Below are 22,209 nucleotides of genomic sequence, written 5' to 3' on the forward strand. Positions count from 1 at the left end.
TGAGCACAGAGCCCAATGTGGGCCTTGATCTCACAACACTGAGATCACGACCTGAGCTGAGATCAAGAGTCTGATGCTTAACAGACTGAGCCCCCCCAGGTGCCCCTCATGTCTGTAACTTATTTAACAGTTCGGACCACTGGTCACTTCTGGAAATTGTGCAGTGGTCTCTGAAAGCACAACAATTTTAACCTCCTGCTACCTAACCTCTCTGGAATCTCACAATCTCTAAGCACCCCCCCCTTTTTAAAAAAGATTTTATTTATTTAATTGAGAGAGAGACAGAGAGTACAGAGGGAGAAGCAGGCTTCCCGCTGAGCAGAGAGCCCCATGTGGGGCTTAATCCCAAGACTCTGAGATCCTGACCTGAGCTGAAGGCAAATGCTTAACCCACTGAGCCACCCAGGTGCCCTGCCAATGCTGCTTCTTTAAGGGACAGGTCATGACTCTCCATGTGCTTATTACAAGTTGTGAGAAAGAAACCTTACTTTGATTTGTCCTAAATGTGCCTTTCCCAAGGTGGAAGCCTTTTTCAGGGGTTGCCAGATTCGGCAAATAAAAATATAGATGTCCACTTAAGAACTGCAGATAAATGACGACTTAATTTTTAGTATATGTAGGTTTCCTGCAATATTTTGTGAGAAGCCATGTAATATTTGGGGCATCCTTATATTTAAAAAGTATCTATTGGAGCGTCCTGTGTTTAATCTGGCAACCCTACCTTTTCCCAATCTTCCTGGATCTGGAGAATCTTTTTTAGCCCTTCATGACTGTGTCGACTTTCCTCCTCTCTCAGCCTGTGTCTTTCCAAAGCAAACATTTTTTTTTTTAAATTTTTAATTTATTTATTTGACAGAGAGAAATCACAAGTAGGCAGAGAGGCAGGCAGAGAGAGAGGAGGAAGCAGGCTCCCTGCCGAGCAGAAAGCCCGATGTGGGGCTCGAACCCAGGACCTGGGATCACGACCCGAGCCGAAGGTAGAGGTTTTAACCCACTGATCCACCCAGGAGCCCCCAAAGCAAACATTTTTATTCTATTCTCATAGGCGGCAATTTTCTCTGTGTTTCTCTGCCTTTTTAGACTTTCTGCTTCCATTTCCTGGAGGCAGAGATTTGAAGTGTGCCGATAGTATTTAAGTGTGGGGAATTCGACATGGCACCCAGCTCTTCCATAAATGGGACACACTTTCATCCTTACAAGGACTCTGTACTTTGAGAATATCATCAATTCCATTGTACAGATGAAGAAGTAGAGGTTCTGAATAACTTGTTTAAATCAACCCATTTCGTAGGTGGATCCAAATCTGGATATTTCTGCCTGAAAATTCAAGTTTTTGCCCCTAAAATTGGGCATGGGGCCCATGGTGGGTCTCTATAACTGTTTCACCAAACCTCCTCCTTCATCCAGGGCTCACTTGGAATCTCCCGATCTCTGAGTTGAATCTCATCAGTGTGGAATTCATCACCTGCAGAAAGATCTCAGTTATTCACCTCCCCCATTTCTCCCACCCCTGTGGGAGGACTTGTAGGGATTCTCTAGGATTTGCTCAATACTTCCTAGTGACTCATGCTTCCACAAAGGTTTTCCCTTCTAATTCTCACTGATTTCTTAATACCCTGTGAGATTCAGAATTTTAGTTCCATTCTACTGATGAGGAGATTGATCAGAGGGTCCAATTCATTTGATGAACCCGAAGGTCAGCCCAAAGCAAAGTGTTGCACTCAATTTTCTCCACTACCCGCTGTCCTGATAGGTTACCATGTACCTGTATTCCCAAGACCATGCATACTCTTCAAGGGGGAGACCTTCTTGTTCTCCTTAGCCCTGTGCTGGGCACACAGAAGGCACCTGATAAACAGGTTCATCACTGTTACTGGGGTCCCACTGGTTGGGGAATGGAATGTCCCATGTTGAGGGGACATTTGAGGATTCTTTGGTGGCATGGGAATCCTGGCACATGGGAAGGGCTATTTTCTTCCCTTCAGGGCCCAGCTTAGGGTCTAACAGTTGGGATTCCATAGGATTTGTTAAATGGATGAATGGGGAGTCTGGGCTGCCGGAGAGTGATGAAGGAGGTAGAGTCTGTGCCTTGGGGTCAGAAGGACCATCTGAAGTGACTGGCTCTAACGGTGGGGTGGAGAGGCTGAAGTCCTTTCCAGAATTGAGATGGGATAAGAAGGTGGGCCTACCTTATTTGGCTCCTCACCTGGATTAAGATGGTCTCATCAAATAACTTAGCAGGTACCTCATAAAAATTCTGGAAGAAGATCTGAAGCAGAGGGAAAGGAGGTAGGAGGGGTTGGATGATATTCCTTCCACCACTTCACCCAAGGACTCGGTTAGTCTGAAGGCTCAGACTAGAATGCTTCTTCTCCAGCTCTTGCCCATTTCATGCTCATGCTCCTCCTCCAGAAGCAGGGGCCTGCCAGGCTCCTGGAGGGGGTTCTGCTAGGGTAAAGCGCAGGGGCAGGGGATTCCAGGAGCATCTGTCAAGAGCGGTTCAAGGTCTAGCTAGCTGCCTGGGATACAGACCCGAGCCTCTGCCTCCTTCTAGATTGCCCTGTCAGTCCACTGCACCTCCAGCCTCTGCTGAGCCAGAACCATCTTTTCTAAATGCAAACCTGGCCCCATCACTCTCCTCCTAAACTCCCTCCATGGCTCCCAAGTGCCATCTGTGACAGGGTCCCAGCGCATTTTGCAGCCTTCCCTCTGACCGCAGCCATATCTACTGTTCTGCCAAGTTCTGCTACTTCTTGTTTCTAGGCTTCTGAAGACACTATTGCTTTTTCCTGAATTTTCTTTCTCCATGATGTCCCTCTTTCCCTGGTAGACTCTTCCTTCAAGGTTTTGGAAGCTCTTCCGGAGTCTCCCCATTCCTCCCTACTCTCACCATGCTATTATCTATTGGCCTATTTACCAATTAATTCAGTGAGTATTTATGGACCTCCAACTGTGATCAGCCCAATGCTATAGCTTAGGGCTTCAGCAGTGGCAAGATGTAATGGTCTGGGCCTGCATTAACAGTGCCCCCAGATCTGTTAACCCCAGTTTTGCGCCATTATCATAGTCTATGTGTTCACAGGCCAATCCCCCCCCCAACCACCCCAAAGACTGCTGGCTCCTCCAATGGGAGGTTTCAAATGATTTTGTCTGTATTCTCAGTGCCAAGCAGTTCTTGGCTCTCTGTAAATGCTCAGCCAATGTTTGTGGAAGAAGCAAGCTTGCCTGATGCCTGCAGGAAATGCCCAGCCCCCAGCTAGCCCCTGGCTGCCCCCCTTGGCCCAACTGCCCCATTCAGTTCTAAAGGGCACATGCAGCCCACCTCGTTGAAGAAAGGGTTGTTTCCCATCTTGATCCTCGTGTTGTACTGGTAGCCTCCAATGACCACATTCACCATCGGCTTGATGTTGTTGCCCATGAGCTGTCGGGCTTCAAATACCTTCACTCGGACCTATGGGGGGAATATGGGGGCACCTGAGGTAGGGGTCTGGGCCCCCTTCTTCAACAGGGACTCTCCTCTAAAAGAACAAAGTGTTCTGATAAGAGGCATCTACTGGGGTGGAAGGAGACCCACAGAGAATTGGACTCCTCCTGCCTGAAGGTAAGTTCTAGGAAGGCCATGGCTCCTCCTCTTTTCCTCTTCTGGGAACTGTCCCCTCCACTGCTTTGTTTTCATCTTGTGTTACTTAGTAGTTTTCAATTGCAATGGGCTTGTTACAGAATCCAGAAATGAAGCCTAATCTTTCCCAGGTTTTTGTTTGTTTTTAAGATTTTATTTATTTATTTGACAGAGAGAGAGATCACAAGTAGGCAGAGAGGCAGGCAGAGAAAGAGGAGGAAGCAGGCTCCCCGCTAAGCAGAGAGCGCGATGCGGGGCTCGATCCCAGGACCCTGGGATCATGACCTGAGCCGAAGGCAGAGGATTTAACCCACTGAGCCATCCAGGCACCCTTGTTTTGTTTTTTACTTTTATCTATGATCTTTTCAGAGAATTGAGAGTTTTAAAGTTCCATGCCATTGAATCTCCAATCTGTGGTTGACTCTCTGATTTGCAGTTTCTTCTTCCCCTTTATATACTTTCCTGGGCCTCAGTAAAGGGGCTATGACATCTGAGCCTCAAACTAGAAGGCAGGAGGGGGAGAGCAATGCAGAGCGCAGGAGAGACCCTGGCTGGATGAGGCCTAGGGGGAGAAAGAACTGGAAATGGCCATGGCTAGCAGGGCACAGGCGTGGGAGCTTGTCATCTGACTGTGGGTAGTAAACAACATCCAGCTCTCCCAGCTCAAGCTGTGGCTCGGCCTTTTTCCATGAGGTGTCCTGTGTCTCTAGCAAGTCCAGCAACCCTTCAGGGATAGATACGCGTGCAGCTGGACCCTCAGAGACAAGAGTGGGCCAAACCAGGCAAATAGGTCTCACGTCAGGATTTTGCCCTAACCTCTAGGACAGAGGAAAAGCAGTAATTTGGGCATGATGACCTTCTATCCTGGGCAAACTAGCCTGATGAAAAGGGATGGGGTCCAGAGGAGAGGAAAGGAAGGTACTCCAAAGGAGGAACGGCATGTGCAAAGACCTAGCGGCTAGAGAGAAAGGCTTGAGAATGGGGACTGCAAGATGCCCAGGATGCTAGAGCAGGGTGGGGAAGGGCAGAGGCAGGAGACAGAGTGGCTTGCAGAGGTAGGCTTGTGTTATCAAGGGCCTGGGAAGCCATTGTAATGAGTTTGGGTTTTGTCCGGAGGACATTAAGAGCATCTTCATTTTAAAAAATTTTCATTGTATTTTATATTTTAAAATTAAAGTATAGTTGACATACAATATTACATTCGCTTCAGGCCTATAACATAGTGATTTGACAACTAGATGTTATACTATGCTTACCACATGTGTGTGGTACCACATGTGTAGCTACCATCTGTCATGGATATCCTCATTTTTTTTTAAGTTTTTTTTTTTTTAAAGATTTTATTTATTTATTTGGCAGACAGAGATCACAAGTAGGCAGAGAGGCAGGCAGAGAGAGAGAGAGGAAGAAGCAGGCTCCCTCCTAAGCAGAGAGCCCGGTGCAGGGCTTGATCCCAGGACCCTGGGATCCTGACCTGAGCCGAAGGCAGAGGCTTTAACCCACTGAGCCACCCAGGCGCCCTGGGTATCCTTATTTTTAAGGACACTTTTAAGCAGGTGCATGGCATGGTAAGAACGACATCTTTGAAAGATCCCATTGGCTGAAGGATGGACAGGAGAGAGCTGGAGGCTGGGAGTTCAGGAAGAACTTATGAGTGGTCCAGGGACACGATGGTGGTGGCTCAGGTCAAGGAAGTGAAGTGGTGATGGAGAGGTGGGGACAGTTGGGTGATATTAAGAGCTAGGACTTGGCCATTGACTGGCTGCAGGGGATAGGGTGAGGAAGAAGGCAGTTAAGAATAACACCCAGTCTCCTTGGCAGGTGGCAGGCTGGAGAGCAGGTGAAGGTGTAGCAGAAATATTGGGTTACAAGTTACAGATCAGAGGGAAGTTGCTGAGCCATGGGATGAGGGTTCCAGAAGTCATAGCAGAACTCTCCTCAGCCCTTCCCATACAGCTCATTTTGCCCTGCACATGGCTAGCCTTGTGTTGCCAACAATCCTGAGGACTCTTCCAGGTCTTTCATTCTGCCTCCCCAGCACTTGCCAGGGCCTATTGGTATACATACAGCCAACAGTGCCTCCTGTGGCCGCCCCGGAGCTATCTCTAGCTTCCGTTTCCTGCAGAAGTGGCTCAGAACTGCCCGGGAGGAGCAGGGGAAGCAGTGAGGCTCTGAGGACCTGTAGCTCTGGCCCTCTGCCACGACCTTGCAGGGAGACGGGGACAGCTTGGGATCACAATGAGTGTCAGGTAAGTCAGCCCAGAATCCTCACCTGAAAGTGCTGAGGCTTCGAGGACAGAGCCATGGGCATGCCGGAGCCAGGGACCATCAGTTTCTGCCTGGCTACCTCTTGGGCACTTGGGCCCAGGAGGTCGTCATCACCTGGGGAAACACAATCTGGGTGGGCCCTCAGAGGCTGCGTTAGGGAGGCTTTGAGGCATTATGCCCATTTCATTGTTCTATCCCCATTGACTAGCTTCTGACTAAAACCATGGCCTAAAAGTCCTGAAAGGGGCATATATCCTCTCCAGAACATTCCCATGGGCCCCTTCTTACCCTCAGTAACCCTGGGCCCCACACTCTACACATGAGGGCTCTTGGAAATGGCCATCTTTGCTTCCCTCTGCAGCACACTGGAGGCTTGGCCTTATGTCTAGAGACGACAAGTGGAAAACTCAGCCAGGTATCTGGAGATTGGCCTCTAGACTTTAACCTGGTCACATTCCTTCTGTAGGCCTCAAGGGATAGGTCCTAAAGGTCCCAAAGAGCCTATCCAGCTATGTTTGGTGATGAACAGGGGTAAGTCCCAAGGACATACCTAATTTCGATGTATACTGTTTTCTCTCAAGGGTCACATGTAGGGTGACAGTGCACTGCAAGGCAAAGGCAAGGGGGCTGTAAGCCAGATCTTGCAATCCTTGGTCAAGTCCTAACACTGGAAACTTGCCCAGCCTGGATAGGTTTAGAGACATGAAGCAGTAGTGGTGACAAGGAGGTACAGCAGAGTAGGGAGGAGAGGGAGAGGGGACTTGGGACCAGCCCAGAACCACTGATGCCAACAGCTCTTCTGCTAGCTCAACATCTCCTGACCTCAAGAGAGGATTCCTGCAAATACCTCTTAATTGACCTCCTTCCTCCAAGTGTCTGACTACATACTCATCCTACTTCTAGACCATTGCCAGAATTGCCCCCTAAAAAGTGCCCTAACTGATCAGAGTAAAATCACAACTCACCAGCATAGACCATAAAGCCCTTTACCTCTGGCCCCTGGTCTCAGCTAGCCTCAGCAATCCCACCACCACCTTCACATCCTCCCAACCCCTGTGTCACCGCAGTACAGCAACCTACCCTCCCCGAACCAACAGCCTGCCTCTCTCTCCCTCCAGCCTTCACCCATGTACCTCACACCCTTGTCTGGGATTCTCTTCCTTTCCCATCTGTGTTGCAAACTCATGCCCCTTGAGAAACTGAATAAACAAATGGACAATGACCAGACCTTATATAAAAATGGAACTCTGACCCACAGTCTGCAGCCATGAATTCAGGAAACCAGCCCAACAAATCTGCAATAACCCACCCAGGAAGCCAGCCTGTTCTCTCTAAGTCAGCTTGTAGAAGTCAGAGTACGCCTCAAACAATGGCCTCTGTCACAATTGGCTCCAATTGTGTGGCCCCAACTGATAGAGGACTTGATTCACAACTGACAGCTTCCCTAATTTTTGTCCCTTCTTCCCACTTAGGACCAGCCAGAGAAAGCCAAACACACACCTTTAAGCAATCACATGGGATGCCTGGCTTCTAGTTGGTCCACTTACAGCTTCCCCTGACCAACGGCTTCCCATTCAGGGCACACTGGGAGCCTACCCTGCTTCCACTGTATAGCTTCTCCCCTCCTCTATCTGCCTTTGAGTCTTTGCCAAAATGCGAGTGATGGTGGCTGATACTGCTGCTCTGGCAGTTCTGCATAAATAGCTTTTGCTTCTCCTCCACTGGTTGGTCTTTGCTTGTTTCCATTTACCTTAATCATGCCCTCTATGAAGCCTTCTGTGACCTCCCACATGGAATCATTCACTTCCTCCTGTCCCCAGCGACCTAGCCTTCCTGACCCTTGTGCTGGAGCACTGTCACTGAGAGTGTGCTTACTCTAATGGACCATGGTCTTCATTCAGTTTTGTATCCCAGGCCTAACACAGGTGCTGTCATCCAATGGACAATTGACTAATCAATCTAAAAGGATGGATATGGGATGGGAGGGTGGGTAGGAGGATGGATGGTGGGATAGGGGGGTCAGGGAGATGCTGGCAGTGTGATGAGGCCTCCTAGGAAAGGAAGTGCTCTCTGGTGGGGTCACTGGGCCTCTGCTAACATGGAGTCACCTAGCTTCACTGGCTGCCCCCACTCTGCCAGCCACTGTTCCTGGGGCCCAACTCACATTTGTGGACAGCATGAGATGGTTAAGCAGGTTCAAGTCCTTCAAAGAAAGGACCTCACTCGGTTTTTTCACCAAGGGCCAGAGCAGTACTGTGGCCAGCCCAATGAATCTGGGGAGAAGAGGAACATGTATGAGATCCAAAGTCAGGGGACAGGGTGTCTTCTGTCCCAGGCATGACTTTATCTAGAGAGGGTTTTCTCTGCTACGGGCTGTGCTGCCCATGGAGAGAGGCCGCAGGAAGGACACAATGATGTAGAGAACCCACCAGAAGATGTAGGGCTCTCACATCTCTGAGAATGACTTTGGGGCTCTGAGAAGTGTGTGCCCCAGTTACTGGCTCTGCCCTGCTCAGCCCCTTCCCAGGAGTTCTTCTCCTACACTACTCTTGAATGGAAACAGTCCCAAGTAACCACCAATTGGACCAGGGATGGGACATCTGATAGAAGCTGGGCCAATCAGATTCCCCGTCCTAGGAATTTTGACTTGGGATGCTATAGATTCAGTCTCAGCTGGGTGTTGGTCTCCGCTGGGCACTAGAATGGGGCCATGACAGGAAGCCAGGATTGGGCAAAGAGATGCAGAGATGTAAGAGCCTGTGGCTTCAGAAGAGGCACAACTGCCCCTGGCTTCCTAGGTTCCTGATTCTGGTTGCTCTGCCCTCCCAGCCCCATCACCCTCCCATACACCTCCCCTCCCCGGCACTTTTTTTTTTTTTGGTCCCATTAGCTGGCTGGAGTGGATTCTTGTCCATGCCACCCGAGTAAGTTATGGATTTGAGCCAGGAATTGCAGCAAGTGCTGTAGCTTTGGTCAGAGAGACAACCTCCTGCCTTTCTCTGCCTCACCTGTCTTTCTTTGCTGCGCCCACGTCCCGAAGGATGATTTGCAGAAAAGAGTCATTTTGTAGGGGGCAGTCCCAGAGGTACCAGATCAGGGTCTGTGGGAGGCACAGAGAGGTCAGCATCCGTCCTCCACCTTCCCCTTCCCAACCTTCCAGAAAATAAGGAAAGATGCAGGGAACGGGCTGTGTTTCTCTTGAACTGGAGAACCTCCCTCAAGAGAGACCTGTCCCTACTTCAGGTTTCTGGGAACATCAGGACCACCAGGTTGGACAAGATGGGCCCTATCATGGTCCATCCCCAGAGTAGAGGAGAAGGGCCAAGAACAGCTATGGGCCTCAGGCCCGCACAGCCATATAGCTCGGGGGCTACTCTCAGGCCCAGAGACCCTTGGGGAAAGCTTATGCCACTCCCTGGCCTCTCTCTAGAATTCTGAGCTTGGCCAGGACCCAACCTCACTCTTGGGGTAGTCATTGCTTCTTTTGCGTTTGTCCTGATGGGTTTTACCTCATTCCATATGGGGTTATTCCCTTCTGCTTCATGAGTTCTCCTCTTGATATCTGCAAAGATACCAAGGGGCTGTCACTGGTGGTAGGAAATATTTCAAAGTCTAGGTTTAAGTGTGGTAAAGAGAGGGAGGACTCCAGGAACACTTTAAGTCCATGTTCGCAGATGTGGTATGACACGGATTCTTACTCTGGAGATTTCAAAATTTTCACTTTTTGTAAGGGTAACATCATCTGACATGACAGATAATGCATTCACTTCATTTTCTTCCCTGGAATGTAGTTCCTAGCCATATTGCAGCCAGGTGGTACCTGGAGACTCACTCTGGCCAATGCAACGTGGGAGTGATTTTCACCACTGCCACGAGTAGGTCCTAAAAATCTCCCATGACGCTTTTCCTCTCCCTCCTCCACACAACCATCCTCACCATCTGTGGGCAGGGTGGTGCCAGGATGACTTTGCAGCCACGAGCAGTGAGCAGTTGGTCCCTAAACCACTGCTTGGGGGAGCCACCCTAGATGACTGCCCCCCTGATGCAGGATTTGGTGTAGGAAGTAAACTTTCACTGTGTTAAGGCATTGAGATCTCAAGATTTCTTTGTTACCAGAGCACAAAGCCTAGTGGATCCTAAGACATGCCAAAACATCTCTAATGGGTTGTAAGTTCCTCATCCACAAATATCTTTCACAAAATAGCCCTGCAAAGAACCTCTAAATTGCTCAACTACTTAGAGATTCTTCCCAAGGAAAGAATGTGGAAGAGGGAGAGACAGAGTGTGTGCAAGCATGCACCTGTGAGGAAGTCAGGAGGAGTGCAGGGTAGTGGATGGTATATGAGGGAAAAGGGGTTCGGAAAGGTGAAAAGGGAATAAAAAATATGATTCAATTATAAGAATTTATAGGTAAATCTCTGGGCAAACCCAAGAGTCAGGGACTTAGGCATCTTTGTAAGAGGTATTTCTAGGAGGAGAAAGATCACATCCATGGGATGGTAGGAAAGAAGGCTCAGACTCAGCCTGTTCCCTGGCTCACGGCAGACACATGGAATGTCCACTGTGCCTCTCTAAATCTAGGGACATAAACACATATGGATTGCCCTGTGAGCCTAGAGTCCCAAATGTCCATTCTCCCGGGGGTGTTGTCACACTCAGTGAGTACAGAAAAAAATTAAGGAACTTCATTCTTTACTCCATATCTTTTACAGAAACAACCGTGCCTTCTTTCTCTCGGCCCCAATTTTCTCAGTCCCCGCACATGCTTGGAAACCTCATTCGCCATTATCCACCTCCCTCTGCTTGCCATCAGCAGACTGTCAATTTTCTTACCCTTCCTCCATTCCCACTCCCAGCTCTGTGTTCTGGAGACACTCTTGATTTCTTTGCGTGTTTTCTCCTAAATCCTTTCACCCGCCAACCTTCTTGGACATTTTTTCCCTTACCTATAAAAAATGGAGACAATAAATTTTGCCTCATTTGCCTCATGGGATTGTTGTGAGGAGCAAAAATTGCTATGTTCATGAAAAGACTTTGATGGCTGTAAAGGTCACTTAGGAACCAACAGTTACTATAGGAGGTTATATAAGAGCTGTACATACATTATCTTTTTTAAAATCCTCACATCAAGCCTGTGAAGCAGGTACTTTTTCTTTCTTTTTTTTAAACCTCAATGTGTGGCACAGCCCTAGTTCACAGAGGCAGCTCAGAAAGTATTTATCTTCTCTTTTCCCCGTAGCCATTCCCCTGGAAAAAATGAGAAGCAGAGATGTCCTCACAGGAGAAATAATGGCAATAAAGCTAAGTTTCAAAAGAACTGGATGATATCTACCCTGCCTTTCTGTCATACAGGGCATCTTTTAGGCCCCAGGAAGTCTATTTTTTCACCGAATGCATGTTGCTTCTTGGGGCTCATCTCTCTCATCCCGGAGTCTGGCTCTCACCTCGGAAGTAGGCGGTCACACAGGGTCTGGGTGGGGGGCTGAGGGGCGGGTTAATCGTAGCTGAATCCACGACCAGCCGCAGCATGCCTGTCCTCCCCCTCTTTCCCTCTGCAGCAGAGCCTCCTTCTTGGAGCACCTTGGGTTAACGTTCTCCTAGGGCTCACAGAGTGAGGAGAACCCTAGACCTGTTGCTTAGCGGTAGAAGTGATGTCACAAAGGTGGTTGGTTCTTGGTTCTGGAAAGGAAAGGAGGAGAACGACAGGAGAAATTCAGGAGTATGAAGCAAGTGGCTTGAGGTGACCAGGCCTGTACAAACAAAATAATTTGGCTGCTTTGCGTTTCCTCTTTCTTTCTCTTTCTTATTCTCACTGTCCCTCTGATCTCACGATCAGGTATAAGGGTAGTCTTTCCTCTTTATATAAATAAGCAAGTTATCTGGAGTGAATCATTGCCAAAGTCCCACAATTTAGATAAAAAAATAAGAGAGGTGAGGTGATGTGAGGAAAGGAATAAGGAAATCAAAGACCATTTCAAGGACAATTCAGGAAAAGCCCTTCCTAATGTATAAGCAAACATGTAGGCCTCCTTTTCTTTTTGAAGATTTATTTATTTACATGAGAGAGAGAGAGAGCAGGGGTTTGGGGCAGTGGGGTAGAGAGTCTTAAGCAGACTTCATGCTGAGCATGGAGCCTGACACAGGGCTCGATCTCATGACCCTGAGATCACGACCTGAGCTGAAACCCAGAGTTGGACACTAATACCATTGAGCTCCCCAAGCCCCCCAGGCCTCCTTTTTCCTAAAGGAAGCCTAAGTCCAAATATGAGTCTTTCTTTAACAAAGGGAAATGAATTTTTAATTAATGAGCTTTTATGCCAGCTAATTTTAAGGTTTAATGTCTTTTTTTTTTTTTTAAGATTTTATTTATTTGACAGAGAGAGACACACAGAGAGGGAACACAAGCAGGGGGAGTAGGAGAGGGAGAAGCAGGCTTCCCGCAGAGCAGGGAGCCGGATGTGGGCCTCGATCCCAGAACCTGGGATCATGACCTGAGCCAAAGGCAGCTGCTTAACTGCTGAGCTACCCAGGTGCCCTAATTTTAAGGTTTAAAAAAAAATCTCAAGGTCAATATAATTTGCTGTGGCATCTTGATAGCTCTCAAGGCCCCTCATCAGGGGGATGGAGCTGGGTCACTTGTTTTTGTTTCATCTACACTAAGGGTTTGTTTTTGTTTTTGTTTTGCTTCAGTTTTGAATATTGTATAAATTACATCTTATCCAATAGCAGGAAGATTAGTGGATGTTTTAAAAATGTATATTAGTTAATGAAAGAACAGAACAGTAAGCTTACTATGCCTTTTTTTTTTTTTAAGATTTTATTTATTTGAGAGGGAGAGAGACAGAGTGAGAGCACAAGCAGAGTGAGGGGCAGGGAGAGAAGCAGACTCCCCACTGAGCAGGGAGCCTAATCCAAGGTCTGATGCAGGGCCTGAACCCAGGATCCCAGGATTATGACCTTAGCTGAAGGTAGACGCTTAACTGACTGAGCCACCTAGGTGCTCCACTTATTATGCCTTCTAAAAGAAACATGGTCTTTAAAGAGCAAAAAGCCGTCTTGGGATCTTGGTGCTATAGTTGCTTTCTGGTGCGGCAGATATACAAGAAAATGCTCTTTCTGACAGTTTTTCTCAAAATCTAAACACAACACAAAGTTTTTGCTTTTGTTCATGATTTTCCAAACTAAGCATTATGACATAAAAGGCAAACTCTGGAAAGGGAACGGCTGATAGATTTGACTGCAGAATATTTAAAATTTCTGTGCAGAAAAATATACCTTTAAAGATAATACCAAAGTAGGGAACATATACCACATACCTAATGTCCAGAATATTAGCATTTTTAAAGTGAGAATTTTTTAAATAGAAAATTTAAAAGCTTTTTATCTATCCTCTATCTATCTATCTTTTTTGGGAAGGAGGGGCAGAGGGAGAGGAAGAGAGAGTCTCAAGCTGTCTGTAAGCTTAGCACAGAGCCTGACACCAGTCTCAGTCCCACGACCCTGAGATCATGACCTGAGCTGAAACCAAGAGTTGGACACTCAACCAACTGTGCCACACAGGGTCCCCTAAGATTTTATTTTTTTAAAGTAATCTCTATATCCAACGCGGGGCTCAAATTCACAACTCCGAGATCAAGAGTTGCATGTTCCACCGACTGAGCCAGCAAGGTGCCCCAACCATGAGCTTTTATAATTTAGAAAGGAAAAGATTAATACTCCCAAGGAAGATGAGGGAAAGTTTATAACCGGTGAATGCTCAAATGGACAAACAAAAAAAAAAAATCAGTTTCTTTAATAATCAAAGAAATTTAGTGAGATACCATTTATCACTTTGCCAAAATGGATTCAAAACGAAAAAAAGAAAAAAAAAGTTAGAGAGGGGCACCTGGGTGGCTCAGTGGGTTTGGCTCTGCCTTTGGCTCAGGTCAAGATCTCAGGGTCCTTGGATCGAGCTCCACGTCGGGCTCTCTGCTCAGCGGGGAGCCTGCTTCTCCCCCCCCCCCACTCTCTCTGCCTGCCTTTCCGCCTACTTGTGATCTCTGTTTGTCAAATAAATAAATAAAATCTTTTAAAAAAGAGAGAGAGAAAGAGAGAGATTAAAAAAAATCAAGCCCATTAATAAAGAAATGGGGGCGCCTGGGTGGCTCAGTTGTTAAGCATCTGCCTTTGGCTCAGGTCATAGTTCCAGGGTCCTGGGATTGAGCCCCACATTGGGGCTCTCTGCTCAGCGAAGAGCCTGCTTCTCGCTCTCCCACTCCCCCTCCTTGTGTTCCCTCTTTGGCTGTCTCTCTCTGTTAAATAAATAAATAAAATCTTAAAAAACATAATCAAAGAAATGCAAGAAGATATCATTTATCCCCTCCCAAATAGAGAAGAATGAAAAACGGTGAGAGTGATGTGCTAAGGAAGGAACAGGGGCAGAGGGAAATTATGAATTCTTACAAAGCACTGATGGGAGAATAAATAGAAAAAGAGCAGAAGCTTGGCCCGGGATATGTGCCAGAGAGAGAGAATAAATGTTGGGATACATGTGGCAGGCACTCCTCATTCTGGGTCATTTCTTCTGGTATTAACCTCAGTGTTTCTAAACAGCATCCCTTGAATTTTGCAACTTGAGACACTGGCTCTTAAGTCAGCTCTTACCCCGTCCCTCACTCCTTCCTGCCCCCCAGATTCTCTCTCTCTCCAAATTCCCAATTCATCACTTTCAGACATTGCTACTGCTGTTTATTATGCACATGGGGAGTTTAGCTTTCTCACACTCTGCCTTTGCCGCATCTTCTTCTCCCAATACAATTACCCCTCATCTGGGGACTAAAACTACACTCAGTCTTTTCATTATGATGATGATGTATATTGTTTCACTGCAGATCAAGGAATATACAGTTGACCTCTGAGCAACAGGGGTTTCTTTTTTTTCCCCCATGAAAAGAGTATTGTTCTTATTCATACATGTCAAATTTCAACTTTCAATAATAAAATTCAATAAATCTGATTCCTCAATCATACTATAAGGGCCTGCCCCTCCCAGAGGAACTAGCTTGTGGACCCCGGAAGTAGGGGCGGGGCAGGCCAGGTGAAGACGTCCAATCGGTGTGGCGTGGGTATATCCACTGGGTGAATTAGGATTCAATTGGCTACCTGTGTAGGGGCGGGGCTCAACCACCCCCATAAAGGTTGGTCTGCGAGGCTGGCGAAAAGGAGAAGAAGGAGAGCTGTCAGAAGAAGAAGAAGGAAGAAGAAGCAGGAGAAGAGTCGGGGGAGCAGCAGCAGCAGCAGAAGAGTCGGTGGGAGCAGCAGAGAGAAGAGTTGGCAGGAGAAGAAGAAGAGCTGTAACAGCTCTTGTAAGAGCTATAAGTCCCGACGCTAGCGGACCCGAGCCGCCAGCGGTTCCGATGCCAGCAGCCCCGCCCACACACTGCGACCCTCGGCAGCGGCGCCGCAGGGAATGGCCTAGACGGCAGCAACCTCGCCGGGAACCCTGAGCTGCTGCCTCGCCGGAGCTGTGTCATTCCGGGATGCGGCTTCGTCAGGGAAGAGGCCTTCTCGGTGAACGGCCCTGCGGAAGCAGCATTGTCAGGGAAGAGGCTTCCTCCAGAGAGGCCTCGCCGGCCTCGCCGGAGCAGCCTTGTCTGGGGAGCAGCCTCGCCAGAGCAGCCTTGTCAGAGTGGCGTCTTGGGAAGCAGAATCTGTGTCATCAGTGTTGTCATCGCTGTCGTCATCGCCTCTTCTTGGGAGCAGCCCTGTCCGGGGAGTGACCTCACCAGCAGCGGCCTTCTTGGGAGTGGCCTCTTCTTGGGAGCAGCTCCAACCGGGGAGCAGCCTCATCTGCGGAGCAGCCTCGTCCGGAGCGGCCTTCTTGGGAGAGACCTTGTCGGAATCATCATCGTCGTCTTTTCGTAAGAGACAGCTCTGACCGGTCAGTTTGATTTTTGATGCTTGGCGTGAAATAAAGCTTTGTTTGATTTTCGCTTTATATCAGTCTCATTCCTTTGATCATGGACCCTAACAATACAAACTTGCTTTACACATTTTTTTACATGTTGCCAAAGTCTGTAGCCACACAAAACATCACAAGGATTTGACTCTATGCATGGTACCATCACACAGAAGGGAGCTGATCAAACAACAAACATTCAAAGATTAAACTGTAGGTACGCACAGTGTATTTGGCACTTTTCTTTAACATTATAACATTTTCCTCTGAGAGACAGGTATTCTTTTTCCTTTATATTTTAAGAGAGAGAGAGAGAGAGAGAATGGAGGTAGAGGGACAGAGAGAGAGAGAGAATCATAAGCAGGATCCATGCTATGGAGCCTGTTGTAGGGCTTGATCTCACAGCCCTGAATCAGGACCTGAGCTGAAATCAAGAACTGAGCCACCCAGGCACACTGAGATAAGTACTCTTAAGCCACAGTATACAAGAATTTTGCTATTCACATCATAAGCAGCTTTCAAACTTTGTGGCAACCGTGATCAATTTAAAGAAACAAGACACAACCAGAGTTGGGAATGGAATTAAAACACTCCAACTTTTTGCTGTGCTCCAGGCTGCCACTCCTTTTTTTTTTTTTTTAAAGATTTTATTTGTTTATTTGACAGAAAGAGATCACCAGTAGGCAGAGAGGCAAGCAGAGAGAAAGGGGGATGCGGGCTCCCCTCTGAGCAGAGAGCCCGATGTGGGGCTCGATCCCAGGACCCTGAGATCATGACCTAAGCCAAAGGCAGAAGCTTAACCCACTGAGCCACCCAGGCGCCCCCAGGCTGCCATTCTTAAAGTCAGTTTAATTGTATAATTTTTCCATTGTGAACAACATGGGTTTGAACTGCATGGGTCCACCTATATGTAGATTTTTTCAATAAATACAGTGCAGTACTGTAAACTTATTTTCTCTTCATTATTTTCTTTTCTTTTTAAAAGATTTATTTATTTGGGAGAGAGAAAGCGTGCACAAGAGAGCATGAGCGGGGCAGGAAGAGCAGAGGGAAAGGGAGAAGCAGACTCCCCACCGAGCAGGGAGCCTGAAGCAGGACTCTATCCCAGGACCCTGAGATCATGACCTGAGCTGAAGGCAGACGCTTAACTAACTGAGCCACCCAGGTGTCCCAATCCTATGATTTTTTTTAACACCTTCTTTTCTCTAGTTTACTTTATTGTTAGACTATAGTTATATAACACATATACAAAGTAAGGGTTAATTGACCATTTATGTTATTGGTAAGGCTTCTGGTCAACAGTAGACTCTTAGTAGGTAAGTTTTGGGGGAAGCCAAAAGTTATACATGGATTTTCTGACTGTGCAAAGTGGGGTGGTCGACGTCCCTAACCCCCGTGTTTTTCAAGGGTCAACTATACTCTAATTCCATATCCTTTCTCTCTCTCTCTCTCTCTCTCTCTCTCTCTCTCTTATTTATTTTAGAGAGAGAGAGTGAAAGCAAACATGTGTGAGTGTGGGGAGGGGCAGAGGGAGAGAATCTTCAAGTGGATTCTTCACTGAGCATGGAGCCCAACCTGGGGCTCCATCTCACCACCCATGAGATCACAATGTGAGCTGAAACCAAGAGTCGGATGTTTAACCAACTGAGCCATCTGGGTGCCCCCATATCCTTTTTTCTATAACTTTGTGTTTTCCTCTAAGTTAAGATATGCTTTGCTTTTTCATTTGCTTGCATATCTTGGAAGTCTGGCCAAGTCTTCCGTCATCCTTCAGTAGCTCTGTGGTATACCTGTTTTTTTTTTTTAAGGTTTATTTCTTTATTTTTTTAGTAATCTCTAACCCAACATGGGGCTCAACTTACAATCCCAAGATCAAGAGTCGCATGCTCTTCTGACTGAGCCAGCCAGGGAATCTTACCATGTTTTTGGTGTCACCACTGAGTTTTTAGCCATCCTAGTGGATGTGAAGTGGTAAAGATTTATTTTTCATCTTGAACCATGTCTCTTGCCTTGGTGTCCTGCTATCAGTCAACCAATCCATAAGTCATCAATCAGTCAATACAGAAACTACCCCCTATATCCTGGGCTATGTTCTCTGAAGGATACAAAGAAGGTTAATGCCCCTGACTTTGAGGATCCACTCTTTACTAAATACAGGAAAGTTAAAATAAGCAATCTATGGTCAGTACCAAAATTCTTACTGGGACATCTAGGGCCCTACAGGCTCTGGCTTATGTCTCTTTCTCAACTTCATTTCTTTCAACTTGCTGACCCACTGTTTCCTAATTACACTATTTTCACTTTTTTTTCTTTTAATGTTATCAAGCTCCCTTCTGTCTCTCAGAACATTCCACCCCCCCCCCATTCCTTCTCCTAGAGATCTTCTCTCCCAGGGTCTACCATGTTACTTCTTTCTCCTCTTGTTTTAGTTTCAGATGTCACCTTCACGGGCACATCTACTCCATCACCTAAGCCAAAGCTGGCTCACTGTTCTGTATGCTCATCAACTCGCCGTTTAACTAATCACAGTAGGTAGAGTGGGGAGTAGAGTTGTGAGCAGTCAAATGCCTAGGTTCTGGAGCCAGACTGGTTTCCAGTTCTGCCTTTGATACTTACTAGCTATGTAACCTTAGGCAAAATACTTTACCTCTCTGGATATAATAAAACCTACCATGTAAAGCCATTCAGAGTGTTAAATGAAGTACGTCATTTATGTCATTTAGAGCTTATTTGGAATTCTCTAAATGCTAGCCCTTATTTTCACAATTATAAATTAAACAATTATTTACATAGATCAAAAAGCGAGCCTCATCAGTGCTGTATCCTCAGGACCTAGGACAGTATTTATCACATAGTAGGAATTGAAGAAATATTTGTGAATGAATGAATACCAGGTGTACCTCCAGGATATCAGAGGAAGGAAAGGTATTTTAGAGAGGAGATGGCCAAATCTAATCAATTGGTGGTGACAGCGTGGAGTCCTGTGTGGAGAAAATGATTTTGAAGTTGCATCTGGGGTCAGTGGACTGTGATTGATTAATCACATCTGCCAAGGCACTGGAAAAACCCCTGCAAAGCAAGCACTAAGGGTTTGACATCTCTGCTATAGAAAAGGCTCACTATCCTGTAGGAAGCAGTCCAGAATTGTGAAATGATCACAGTTTACCTCCTTTCTCTCTCCTGCCTCCCCACACCCCAACCTCCCATCTTTCTTCTGGGCACCGGGGGGCTCTGTGTTGCATTGCACAGGCCCTCTGAAGTATTGTGTTTGTTTCTTTGGGCTAGTCTCTGCACCTACTTCTATCAACATTATTTCAGTTGTCTCACTCCTGCCCTGAGAGGCAACCAAAATGAGTTGAACCAATTGACTAATCACCCTAGAATGACTGGACTTGACTCTTGATTTTGTTTTCCACCCCAGGAACACCTATGGTTACATCTAGCCAGGGGGTGGGGTGTGTATGTGTGTTTGTGATATAGGTCTGGGTAATTAATCAAATGCCAGGGGGGCCAAGGATGCCTAGTGAAGGTGGCCAGAGTAAGGGGATAGGCAGCCCCCATGCCTACCACGCTGGAAGTCATACGCTGCCACAGCCTCCAACTTCTTAAGAGCGTCCAGAAATCTGGGTGTTTACATGAAATCACCCTAGCTTAAAAATGTTTGCAGGGATTCCTGGGTGGCTCAGTTGGTTAGGCCACTGCCTTGGGCTCAGGTCATGATCCCAGGGTCCTGGAATTCAGTCCTGGATTCGGCTCCTTGCTCGACTGGGAGCCTGCCTCTGTCTCCACCTCTGCCTGCCACTCTGCCTGCTTGTGCACGTGCTCTTTCTCTCTCTCTCTCTGACAAATAAATAAACAAATAAATAAATAAAATCTTTAAAAAAAATGTTTGCAATTAGGGGAACCTTGATGACTCAGTCTGTTAAGTACCCAACTCTTGATTTTGGCTCAGGTCACGCCCTCAGGGTCTTGAGATCAAGCCCTGCCTGGGCTCTGTGCCCAGCTGTGAGTCTGCTTAAGATTCTCTCTCCCTACAAATAATCCTAAAATCTATATGGAATCAGAAAAGACCCTGAATAGCCAGAGGAATGTTGAAAAAGAAAACGAAACTTGGTGGCATCACAATTTCAGACTTCAGGCTCTATTACAAAGCTGTCATCATCAAGACAGTATGGTACTGGCACAAAAACAGACACATAGATCAATGGAACAGAATAGAGAGCCCAGAAATGGAGCCTCAACTCTATGGTCAACTAATCTTTGACAAAGTAGGAAAGAATGTCCAATGGAAAAAAGATCATCTTTTCAACAAATGGTGTTGGGAAAATTGGACAGCCACATGCAGAAGAATGAAACTGGACAATTTCCTTATATTACATACAAAAATAGACTCAAAATGGATGAAAGAACTCAATGTGAGATAGGAATCCATCAAAATCCTTGAGGAGAACACAGGCAGCAAACTTTTCAACTTCAGCCGCAGCAACTTCTTCCTAGAAACACCACCAAAGGCAAGGGAAGCAAGGGCAAAAATGAACTATTGAGACTTCATCAAGATCAAAAACTTTTGCACAGCAAAGGAACTAAAAGACAACTGATGGAATGGGAGAAGATAATTGCAAAGGACATATCAGATAAAGGGCTAGCATCCAAAATCTATAAAGAATTTATCAAACTCAACACCCAAAGAACAAAGAATCCAATCAAGAAATGGGCAGAGGACATGAACAGACATTTCTGCAAAGAAGACATCCAGATGGCCAACAGACACATGAAAAAGTGCTCCACATCACTCGGCATCAGGGAAATAAAAATCAAAACCACAATGAGATACCGCCTCACACCAGTCAGAATGGCTAAAATTAACAAGTCAGGAAACAACAGGTGCTGGTAAGGATGCAGAGAAAGGGGAACCCTCCTACACTGTTGGTGGGAATGCAAGCTGGTACAGCCACTCTGGAAAACACTATGGCGATTGCTCAAAAAGTTGAAAATAGAGTTACCCTACAACCCAGCAATCGCACTAAAGGGTATTTACCCTAAAGATACAAATGTAGTGATCCAAAGGGGCATGTGCACCGGAATGTTTTTAGCAGCAATGTCCACAATAGCCAAACTATGGAAAGAACTTAGATGTCCATCAATAGATGAATGGATAAAGAAGAAGTGGTATATATATATGTGTGTGTGTGTGTGTATACACACACACACACATATATATACATATACATACACACACATATACATGGAATACACACATATACAATGGAATACTATGCGGCCATCAAAAGAAATGAAATCTTGCCATTTGCAACCACGTGGATGGAACTAGAGGGTATTATGCTAAGTGAAACAAGTCAATCAGAGAAAGACAATTATCATATGATCTCTCTGACATGAGGAATTTGAGAGGCAGGGCAGGGACTTTGTGGGGTATGGAGGGAAAAAATGAAACAAGATGGGATTGGAGGGAGACAAACCATGAGAAACTCTTAATCTCAGGAAACAAACTGAGAGTTGCTTGGGGGTGGAGGAGTAGGGGGGGATAGGGTGGTTGGGTGATGGACATTGGGGAGGATATGTGATATGGTGAGTGCTGTGAAATCTGTAAGACTGAGGATTCACGGATCTGTACCCCTGGGGCTAATGATACATTGTATGTTAGTTAAAAAAAATTCTGTCCCTCTCCCTCTGCCCCTCCCCCCCCCCCCCCCCCCCCCGCGCTCGCTTGTATGAGCGCGCGCTCTCTCTCTCTCAAAAAAAAAAAAAGTTTGTAATTAAAATTTTAAGAAAGCAGTGGGTAGACCAAAGAAAATGGTGTTGGGTTGTACTTGGCCTATTGGCTATCCCTATCTGGGTCCTTACTAACCTTTCCAATCCCTTTGTAATGACCTGGTCCTTCAGAGACCAACTTTAGGTGACTTCCCCTTCATGACAGCAACTCAGTCCCTTTGTGGTACATCTTTCTTCTTGTAGGACACTCTGGGGGTCCCTCATGGTAATGACCATCCTGAGATCTATTCGTGCTCCTATCAGGTCCTAGAATTATCCATTTCATTCTCTCAGCTGCCGGGTGAAGTATTGGCACGTTTAGAGATGAGGGGTGACGCTAAGATCTCGCTGGGGTCATAAAGCCGTGGAGTTATGGGTTGGAGCTGAGACTCCAACCGGCCAAGTCTGATCTCTACCTTGAGCTGCGCTGCCTCCTTAAACTCCTCAGCAGCAGGACGGTGGTCTCAACTCCGGACCTAATGCTGACTTTCTACTAGGGAGACCCACGCGCCTCCTGTCGCTCCTCCTCCTGCCTTTGTGGTAGCAGCCACACCCTTTCCGGGTTTTGCTGCTCACCGCCCTCCACAGGAGATAATCCGCTTCCGCGTTTTGC

At 46.7% G+C, this 22,209-nt stretch overlaps 1 protein-coding gene across 5 annotated transcripts in view; it reads right to left on the reverse strand.

Moving 5' to 3' along the window:
- Window positions 1-11,503, reverse strand: part of FER1L5 (fer-1 like family member 5) — a 54,931-nt gene extending 43,428 nt beyond the window's left edge. For 3 of the 5 annotated variants that reach the window (XM_047744511.1, XM_047744509.1, XM_047744512.1), the window contains exons 1-9: window positions 11,332-11,503; window positions 9,397-9,449; window positions 8,896-8,987; window positions 8,052-8,160; window positions 6,438-6,492; window positions 5,892-6,001; window positions 3,323-3,451; window positions 2,207-2,269; window positions 1,415-1,465 (exon numbers count right to left, since the gene is read on the reverse strand). In XM_047744511.1, the coding sequence (XP_047600467.1) occupies window positions 1,415-1,465; window positions 2,207-2,269; window positions 3,323-3,451; window positions 5,892-6,001; window positions 6,438-6,492; window positions 8,052-8,160; window positions 8,896-8,987; window positions 9,397-9,449; window positions 11,332-11,416 (747 nt within the window). In that variant the 5' untranslated portion in view covers window positions 11,417-11,503. Of the gene's footprint in view, window positions 1-1,414; window positions 1,466-2,189; window positions 2,270-3,322; window positions 3,452-5,891; window positions 6,002-6,437; window positions 6,493-8,051; window positions 8,161-8,895; window positions 8,988-9,396; window positions 9,450-11,331 lie in introns of those variants that run through there. The other 2 variants (XM_047744510.1, XM_047744513.1) reach the window with 2 other exon arrangements.
- Window positions 11,504-22,209: the final 10,706 nt, after the last annotated feature.

The sequence above is a fragment of the Lutra lutra genome, chromosome 9 (assembly GCF_902655055.1).
Source record: "Lutra lutra chromosome 9, mLutLut1.2, whole genome shotgun sequence".
NCBI classification, from domain to species: Eukaryota; Metazoa; Chordata; class Mammalia; order Carnivora; family Mustelidae; genus Lutra; species Lutra lutra.